The sequence below is a fragment of the Dendropsophus ebraccatus genome, chromosome 2, assembly GCF_027789765.1.
Source record: "Dendropsophus ebraccatus isolate aDenEbr1 chromosome 2, aDenEbr1.pat, whole genome shotgun sequence".
In the NCBI taxonomy this organism is placed as follows: Eukaryota; Metazoa; Chordata; class Amphibia; order Anura; family Hylidae; genus Dendropsophus; species Dendropsophus ebraccatus.
In genome coordinates this window covers 163955795-163966714 of record NC_091455.1, presented here as the reverse complement: position 1 = coordinate 163966714, position 10920 = coordinate 163955795, and the positions used below count along the sequence as shown (strand labels likewise).

Genomic DNA, 10920 nt, shown 5'->3' with positions numbered 1-10920 from the left:
TTCTTTATTGGAACCATTTCCAAGACATGATGGAAATACATTCTGGAATGGCTATGTTTATAGATAGATTTCTTTTTTTTGTGTACTACCAATACAAATTGTACAACAGAAGAGTGCAGGTAAAATGTATTTGTGATCAATCAAAACAAAGACACATAAAGGCATACAATATATTAAACTTCACAATATGCAATAGGATATCTACACGAGCTGTACAAAGGTTTCTTCTCATAAATAAATCACAATAAAAAAGGGGCAAATGAAATAAAGGTCAAGTCGATTTGTCACTGATAAAATAAACCAAATACTGTCAGGTTTAGAGTTCTGTGACAGGTTGGAACTTGCAGCAGTCAGAGGATTTGGCACCATCAGCCTGGAGAACACTGGACACCAGTTCTCTGGATCCAAGGTAAAGCCACATTTTTTGTATACTGGGGTCCACTGTGTGACCAACAGAGTGACTGACAACCTTTAAATATACCAACATACAGATTCTATTTATTTAGGAACTAGAATAGAAGGAATAGTAGCCTAAGCCTTTGGAGACATCTTTATAGTCTTCGCTGGCAATGTCCTCACACTTTATGGGGGGAGAGTTTTCATTGCTTGAAGTGCTAGGAGATAGTCTTCTTCTTTTGCATGCCCCTGTGTAAACCCCAGAATCGTTTGAGTCTAGAGACTTTATGGAAGGAGGTGTTTCCACCCAAGACGAGCTCATTTCTTCCTTGACTTTGTCTTTAGTTAGAAGGTCTTCGGAAAAGCCTGATGGACTTGATCTTGAGGACCAAGGTAGACCTGTGCTCATTTTCCTCTGATAAGGAGAACTTCTGCTCCCCCAACTTGTCATGGAGGCAAAGGCAGCGTCTGGATAGTATGCCATGGGGTGGGAGGTCTGGATGGGTAGGGACTTGATGCCATAAGTGAGAAGAGAGCTAGAAGAATAGTCTGTGTCATAGGGACCCATGTCCAATTTGTTTGCCCCTGCTTGTTGCACTGGGGTGACAAACCACCTTTGTGGGGGGGCGCTGGTTACTTCTTCATTGCCTTGTGGTGATAGGAGACCATTGGTCTGGGGTACAGTCCTCTCCCCGCTGTAGTACCTGGTGGGGGGCAGGTTGTTGACAAACTGTTCCTGGAAGAAAGGCTGGACACTGTAGCGAGCCCCGGGCACTATCTGGTGGGATCTAGGAGAATCCGCAGGAGATGGAGTTAATCGGTCATTTTCTGATGCGGTGTACATGCTACAAAAAGAATAAGAGCCAAGGGTGACTATGACATGGTCATTGACTGTACAGGGCCCAGCTACACAGGTGCCTACATTATGGGGTACAAGCAAGTTTGGTTGGCACTCAGGGCAGGGGGTACCAGGACATAAAACAGTCTATGCAAAAGAAAAAAAATTCCGGCACTCACCCGATCTTCTGCACACGAATTTATTTGTATATACATAAACCAGGTAATGCTGCATACCAGACAGGACGCGTATCGACTCTCTTGCTTTGACTGGTTGAGAAAGGTAAGAGAACCGAAACGCGTCCTGTCTAGTATGCAGCATTTACCATGTATGTGTATATATAAATAAATTGGTGTGCAGAAGATCGGGTGAGTGCCGGAATTTTTTTTTTTACATTATGGGGTACAACTTTCCATGAGATATGTAGTATAATTGATATTAAGGACTTGCAGATGTCCCAATACAAGTGATGATATGATATATAGCATTGGCTAGTTACTTACGAGTCATAGTTGTCTCTGAAGCCTTTTGCAAAGGGGTTGTGGTCAATCTTCAGCTGTGTGATCTATGACAAAAACAACAAAAAAAGTCGCTTTAGATATTATTGATTCTATAGTACAGGGGGTTATGGTACATGGAACACATGGACAAGGGTCTGCTCTTACGTCCGTATTCTGGTAGGCTGTGACAGCAATGAACTGGGTTTCTGGGAAGGTGAAAGTCTGCGTCTTGGCTGAGTCGTTCAGGTCTTCTACTCCATCTTCAGTGACTTCTACTATATGGAGACGGGGTTGGTACTTGTGGAGAGACTGCAGGACTATCATCTGAGAAAAGAGAGACCATAATGGTTACTCAGAGAACAAATGTTATTCAATCAAATCAAGTAGGAAGAAATATAAGTGAGACCTATGGACTGAATATATAGGATGGAGTGAAGAGAGGCCTGAGAGAGTGTTAGGGGGGAATGAGTGAGAGTCCATAGAAGAACTATCAGAGGGGATGTGGCAGAAGCTGGCAGGTGGGGATGACTCCCCCTGGGGGTAGTGTGTTTGGATGAGTTTGGGTGGGTGAGTGTGGGTGGGTGAGTGGGGGTAGTGTAGCTGCAAAGGTAGAAACTGTGGGTAACGAGTGGAGGTGAAGAAGTAGTCAGACCTGATAGATACAAGGAAAGCTGCGGGGCAGAGAGCAGGGTGGGTGTACAAATAGTGGTTAAAGGTAATAAAGACCTTTTATAAAGTAGGAGGTGGGGGCTGCATGTGTGGAAAAGGTGAGGTTACCACTATGTGAAAAGAGGTGCAACCCGACTATGTCAGCCAGCACATCAAACAACTGAAAAATCTCTCTATAGTCTCTCTATACACCTATCTATATCACCTCTCTTACTTTCCCTGGATTATATACATGAACTACTGATATAGGATCGCCAGAGCCGCTATATACGATAGCCCCTTCCCCGTTATATCTCTCCCTTCGGTTCCGTATTACGGCCGCTTTTACCTGCGTATTGTTATTGTTGGCTCCTTTGTTGTTGGTGAGTTTCAGTTTCCCGAAGGAGATTTCCTGCCTCATCCAGTGCGCCCCGGTGTTGGGAGACTCGGGGTGGACATAGACCTTGTTACCTGCAATGGTAGAGAGTACAATACATCAGACCGGGACAGATACCGGCGGGAGAGAGAGACGAGATATAGTCCTGACAAGAAGCCATTCAGCCATTGCCACAGGATCCTATCAGCTCTAATTTATTCCGGAAATAAGGAAAACATAGAAGAACGACTTTAGGATGGAAAAAGAAATATTTTTATAAGTATAGATGGAAAAGATGAAATTATAACATGATAGATAGATAGATAGATAGATAGATAGATAGATAGATAGATAGACAGACAGAAAGACTGGTAGATAGAATCACGGCAGATATATATATATATATATATATATATATATATATATATATAAAACACATATTAGATAGATAGATAGATAGATAGATAGATAGATAGATAGATAGATAGAGTCAGACTGACAGACAGAAAGACTGGTAGATCACGGACGATATATATAATATATATTACACACAGATAGATTGATAGATAGTCATAGAATAATAGATAGTCATAGAAAAGAGTGTAAACACATTCAGTCAGAAGATTTTGAGACATCAATGACCCCCTCCCCCCGCAACCCCCCACCCCCACCCCACCCCCACTGAGCAGGTATATGACTGGGGGCAGCCTCACCTTGCATGTTGTTGTCCGCCTTCCCACACGTCACCCACTTGCCCCCTTGGAATCGCCAGTGGTTGGGATCGGCCAGCACCACTTCTACAAACACGTTATAATGGGACGTGGGGTTCAGACCCGTAATGTTGAAGCTCAGGAAAGGAAACATCCTCCTTTAAAGTGATAAAAAGAGGGAACAATGTAATCAATATCAATTGATCAGCGGAATATAGATAAATGTGATAGATGCCACTCACAGGGTGACAATGGTGGAGCAGTGCCCCCACACACAGTGCTATATAGGGCACATAATTATAGCCTGATGTGTGTGTGTGTGTATATATATATATATATATATATATATATATATATATACACACACACACACACACACACACAGAAGGGCCTGTACACTATAATAGACTCCCAGTATAAAACACAATGATACATGTGGGCACTGCCCCTGGCAGATTAAAGTTCCATTGGGACAATACTTTCCCACTAGTTTGGCTACTTGGCCACTTACCTGCCCTGCTTGGTGATGATCATCTCGGTCTGGTGCCGGTGAAACTTGAGCCACAGCGGGCGATTGCAGAGGTAGATCTGTGCCCGCACCCCTGTCCCGCTGCCCGGCAGTCCCAGGGCACTGAGCCCACTGGCCGAGCCTGCCGCTGGGTACGGGCTGTACATGCTGCCAGGCGCCTGGCTGTACTGGTAACTGGTGGAGTACTGGGGGCGAGAGGGGCAGACTGGAGGGGAGAAGCCTGCGGGGGGCAGCATGCTGCTGTATGGGGGGTACCTGGCAGCCCCTCCAGCTGGGTACACGGCACTGTGCTGGGGTGGAGCATAGGGGAAGATGGAGCAAGGGGAGCCCAGCTCTGCCCCTGTCTGCTGGGGCTGCTGCCCCTGGGAGGGCAGGTAGTAGCGCTCAGATGCCGCCTGCAGAGACTGGTCCAGGTACCGGGGAGCTGAGGTCTGGGGCGCAGAGCTGAGCTCCTCTTCCCCCACCGGGGAGCCCTTCCTGCCGGTGTCCGGTAACGTCTTGGTGGCTTGGAAGCCGTCCGTGGCCTCGCTGAGCATGGCGCCTGCAGCAGTGGTGGAGCTGGCCGAATCTCTCGGGCTGTCTAGGTGGAGGCCTCTGGACGAGAACTTCTTCTGCTGCTGCTGTTGGCTTTTATGTTGTCCTACAGTGAAGTCCAGGCCTGGGCTCTGGGCGGCGCTGTGGGGGTCTCCAGGTAGAGGGTAGAAAGTGTGAGGCAGGTTAGGAGCAGAGCTGGTCAGGATCTGCTCTCCCAGCTGCATCCTCTAGAAATCTTCTTAAACTCTGCAGAGCTTGGCTGAGGCTGAGACCATGAAGGGCAGACCCTCAGCAAGGGAACAAGTGCTGGGAGGGCTTCACCAAATGATAGTCTCCTTTCAATTTACTCTGTCATCCATAGGTGTCCCCACTTGATGTGGCTGAAGATGATGATGATGATGATAAAGGAACAGCCCACACAAGTCACTCACTGGTCTCCTCTCTGTGAAATGTGTCACCAGGCAGCCCGAGTGACTTTTATATCTGCTCGTCCTCCTCACACCTCCATTAGGGCTAATGATTCCAGGGAGGGGCTTGCTGCCTCTTACATGGCTGAGCTCAGAGAGAAGGACACAGGAGGATGAGCCCCCTCCCTCAGCCCCTGCATTATTGGCTGCCTTCTCTGACACTAATTTAATTAGACAATTCCTAATTGGAACATGTCACCTGGGCCTCTCACTGGCTACTTAGCGCTCAAGATCAAATGCATTGCGGCCAATTATTATCTTAGCCCAAATTTTTCTGAAGCTGAAGGGTTGGGGGGGGGGGGGGGGGGGGTGGGGGGTGGGGGGTAAACTTTTAAAGAAAGCCCCTCTGCATAACCTGCTATGGAAGGATCAGTCAGGCCTTGTGGGAAGCCGGGTGCAGGCAAGTAGGGGACAGGCACAGTGCTGTGGGTGTTCTAGGTGGCACTGCTATATATATATATATATATATATATATATATATATATATATATATATATATATATATATATATATACCGCGTATTAATGCATTACATTATTCATCACATTTTGGTAATTAGATGGATCGGTACAGATGGAAACTGCACAGTGCGATCACACAAGTTTAAAACTCCCTGACATAAAAGTGCTCATAGCTGCTATATACAAAGTATAAAACGCAGGAGAATCCTGGTAAATGAAGGCCGGGGCTGCAGGTGAGCTATCAATTTGCAACCCTCACTGGAAATCTATCTATCTATCTATCTATCTATCTATCTATCTATCTATCTATCGCCTATCTATCTATCTATCTATCTATCTATCTATCTATCTCCTATCTATCTATCTATCTATCTATCTATCTCTCTATCTATCTATCATCTATCTATCTATCTTCTATCTATCTATCTCCTATCTATCTATCTATCTATCTATCTATCTATCTATCTATCTATCTATCTATCTATCTTCTATCTATCTATCTATCTATTATATATCATCTCTCTATCTTCTATCTATCTATCTACCTATCTATCTATCTATTATATATCATCTCTCTATCTCCTATCTATCTATCTATCTATCTATCTATCTATCTATCTATCTATCTATCTATCTTCTATCTATCTATCTATCTATCTATCTCCTATCTATATCTATCTCTATCTATCTATCTATCTATCTATCTATCTCTCTCCTATGGTGCTCACACTTGCATCTCTTTGCCCTCTGCCCTGCATATACTCTGTGACAGCTTTGGGGTAACTATTTCTTGTCGCAGACAATGTTTGCCCATCATGTGCGTCTAACCTGACGCTTCTCAGAATCCACGACCTGTGAAGATGATGATGAAGATGATGAAGATGATGATGATGAACCTGATGGAATCTCGGATGCTATTGGCTCAATCAGAAATCTTCCCATTTTCGCTCTGATAATCTCACTTTTCTATAGCTGATAACATTGAGCACTTGAGGGAATTGCAGCAGGCTGCTGGAGCCAAGAAGGCAAGGAATTGTCGCAGCCGGTGCAGGCAGCCTGTGCCAGGGAGCTGGGGGCAGCAGTTGGGGGTATCAGGGTTTTTATTGTTTGGGGAGCACAAGGAAAAGGTTCTGATAAATGATTTTCGCCCACTTGCAGGTGAGAGTGGCGATCACATAGGACCATATGGCAGCTTCCTTCTCTGCTTCTTATTGCTCCCTAGTAAATAGATATTTAATGTAGACTAGCAGGAATCCTGGCTGGGAGAGGAGCTCATTCAATTCTCAGCTTACTTGGAAGTTGTGTTGGTGGCACTCCAGGGCATCTCATATATGTGCCAGTTCCTGGGTAGGAGAACTGATGAGTTATGGGGGCTGTGAAGCTGGAGACCAGATATCTCCTGTGCTTTCCACATATAGACGCCAGCATCCCAGCATTGTCATATACTCTCTAATAATAATAATAATAATAATAATAATAATAATAATAATAATAATAATAATAATAATAATCAGTATACAATAATGCAATATAATTTCATACAGCATCTGGCCTACAAGTTTACATAATTACATCTGTATACTGGTTACTGTAATATTTAGTTACTCTATTATAGTTTATTATTTTTGTACACTATTAAGAAAATTAAGTATATGTAAAAAATTGCAGGTTATATATTTTTAGATTTATTATAAATTAACGCATGTAACTAATTCAGATTGGAATCCATTTAGGCTAATCGCGGGTTTTCCTATTGCTAAATCACATTACGATTTGAACCACAAAATGTGAGCACGACGACTGTGACCGGGACAGTGGGGGCATAATAGACCTGGTGGGATAGCAGCCCCCCTTATTATCTGCTACATGGGCTAGAGCCAGTCCCCCCTCTCACTATCTGCAGGGGGGACACAGGTCTGGAAATATCGACGAGGAGCAGACTGAGAAGTAATGATGTCTCCTGATTGGGTTTTATAATAGGGTTGACAAGGGCAATATTGTCATGTATTGAGCGCCAGCTAGAATACAAAGAGCTGCAAGTGGGCTAAATGTCGCTGCAAATGTCGCATAAACAGATGCACAAAGCATCAGAATAAAATGCAATAACTCAGGAAAGAGGAAGTGACACGCAGACCTCCAGCACAGATGTAGCAGAGCTGAATGTGTCTTTATTGTTTGTGTTTTTTGCCGGTGTTACTTGAAAAACATTGGCGACTTTTACCATCGCCAATTTACAGGATAGTTGAGAGGATAGAAATATGTATAATTTATGTATATTAAAAAAAACTAATATATATATATATATATATATATATATATATATATATATATATATATATCACAGACACACACACACTGTATATACATTTATTCTATGGGCGGATATATTGCTTATGCTGCTCAGACAACAGGACATTTCCGTAAGTTATAGAAGCAAACAAATAGAAATGATTTATATGGATATAATAAATAAAAGATGAGAATATGAGAAAATAAAAATATACAGCAATGAAAATGCAAGCTATTTACATTATACATGTTCTTTCTATCTATTGTCTATCTTCTATCTTCTATATATGTATCTATTGTCTATCTTCTATCTATCTATCTATCTATCTATCTATCTGTACCTATTCTCTCTCTCTCTCTCTCTTTCTCTCTCTCATCTATATCTATCTGTACTGTATTCTCTCTCTCTCTCTTTCTCTATCATCTATATCTATCTATCTATCTATCTATCTATCTATCTCCTATCTATCTATCTATCTATCTATCTATCTATCTATCTATCTGCTCTCATCTGTCTATCTATCTACTATCTATATATACCTATTATCTCTCTCTCTCTATTATCTATCTATCTATCTATCTATCTATCTATCTATCTATCTATCTGCTCTCATCTGTCTATCTATCTACTATCTATATATACCTATTATCTCTCTCTCTCTATTATCTATCTATCTATCTATCTATCTATCTATCTATCTATCTATCTATCCATTATCTATATATACCAATGATCTCTCTCTCTCTCTCTCTCTCTCTCTCTCTCTCTCCATCCATCCCTCTCCTAGCCTGTGTGCGCCTCTCCTGCCCCTCTGTGTGATAGAAGCGATAGAAGCGCTGTCACCTGCTCCTCACTGCTTTCTACAGGGTTAATTTACAGTCAACGCCAACATTTTAACAAGCAACTGCCACATCATTCATGTGCACATAAGTGATCCCCAATGAGTTTACACCGTGTTGTCACCTCCTACTCTCCACCACCGAGCTGTATGGGGGAAGACATTTCAGTAATTGGCATAATAGATGATTATTGCTGTACCAATAGCTTACAGGCAGCCACGAAGGGGTTAATTATGGCATAAAGCTTGTTTTATAACAATTCATTATCGATAACACTGACTAATGGGAGAGCTACAGATCTCTTCTATAACACAGCAGATATATTGACGGTACAAAGTATGTAATAAAAGAACTAACTATTGGGAACAAGATGGTGTTATTTACAGGATTTGTCTAAACTACAGTATCTATCTATCTATCTATCTATCTATCTATCTATCTATCTATCTATCTCCTATCTATCTCCTATCTATCTATCTATCTATCTATCTATCTATCTATCTATCTATCTATCTATCTATCTATCTCTGTCTGTCTCTTTAGCTATCAATCATGTGTTATCTACAGTTTCTATTTACTCTATCTATCTATCTATCTATCTATCTATCTATCTATCTATCTATTTCTGTCTACTATCTATCTATCTATCTTCTATCTATCTATCTATCTATCTATCTATCTATCTATCTATCTATCTGATCTACAGTATATATCTATCATCTATGTTATCTACAGTATCTATTTACAGTATCTATCTATCTATCTATCTATCTACCTATCTATCTATCTATCTATCTATCTCCTATCTATCTATCTATCTATCTATCTATCTATCTATCTCCTATCTATCTATCTATCTATCTATCTATCTCCTATCTATCTATCTATCTATCTATCTATCTATCTATCTATCTATCTATCTCTGTCTGTCTCTCTAGCTATCAATCATGTGTTATCTACAGTTTCTATTTACAGTATCTATCTATCTATCTATCTATCTATCTATCTATCTATCTATCTATCTATCTATTCCTGTCTACTATCTATCTATCTATCTATCTATCTATCTATCTATCTATCTATCTATCTATCTATCTATCTTCTATCTATCTATCTGATCTACAGTATATATCTATCATCTATGTTATCTACAGTATCTATTTACAGTATCTATCTATCTACCTATCTATCTATCTATCTATCTATCTATCTATCTATCTATCTCCTATCTATCTCCTATCTATCTATCTATCTATCTATCTATCTATCTATCTATCTATCTATCTATCTCCTATCTATCTATCTATCTATCTATCTATCTATCTATCTATCTATCTCCTATCTATCTATCTATCTCCTATCTATCTATCTATCTATCTATCTATCTCTGTCTGTCTCTCTAGCTATCAATCATGTGTTATCTACAGTTTCTATTTACAGTATCTATCTATCTATCTATCTATCTATCTATCTATCTATCTATCTATCTATCTATCTATTCCTGTCTACTATCTATCTATCTATCTATCTATCTATCTATCTATCTCCTATCTATCTATCTATCTATCTATCTATCTATCTCCTATCTATCTATCTATCTATCTATCTATCTATCTATCTATCTATCTATCTATCTATCTATCTCCTATCTATCTATCTATCTATCTATCTGATCTACAGTATATATCTATCATCTATGTTATCTACAGTATCTATTTACAGTATCTATCTATCTATCTATCTATCTATCTATCTATCTATCTATCTATCTATATATCTATCCTTATATACAGTATCTCTCTTTCTCCCCCTCCATCCATTCATCCTTATGGGTTGTTATCTGACTCACTTGGTCTCTTTAGTCCATTGTCACCTTGAACAGACACACAAGATTTCCTTACTGATATACCCTCATAGGTGACCACCATTCTGCTTTATATACATATTAGACACATACTGCATGTTATTATTTTAGTTTATAATGTACGTTTTATACTCAAGTGGGGTAGTATACCTTATAAATATGACCTAATGTACGTACAACACAAGATAGGGCTAATAAAAGAGAGATATACTGACACCTCGTTAATAAACAGTGACATTTCACCCCCTTAGACCCATAGTACTATAAGTCCCAGCATGACATATAGGTGACATTCAGTTCTAGCAAAAGCATTTGCACTTCTCTGGCTTCTGCATGTTAGACACATGGTTTTAAAATTAACCCCAAACCATTGATCTTTATTAGTGTTAAATCAATCTAAAGAAAGTAGAATTAACAACCCCACCTAGAAGTATCACAGGGCAAAGAGCTCTGACAGCTCTATGTTCA

The 10920-nt window shown here is 40.5% G+C and overlaps 1 protein-coding gene across 1 annotated transcript; it reads right to left on the bottom strand.

Annotated features, from left to right (window-relative positions):
• Nucleotides 1-483: 483 nt before the first annotated feature.
• On the bottom strand, nt 484-4755 carry EOMES (eomesodermin). The gene is made up of 6 exons (XM_069960411.1): nt 3980-4755; nt 3472-3626; nt 2732-2853; nt 1900-2058; nt 1738-1799; nt 484-1241 (listed from the first exon to the last, which is right to left on the bottom strand). The coding sequence occupies exons 1-6, from the start codon at nt 4753-4755 to the stop codon at nt 503-505; spliced, it is 2013 nt and encodes a 670-aa protein (XP_069816512.1). The 3' UTR covers nt 484-502.
• Nucleotides 4756-10920: the final 6165 nt, after the last annotated feature.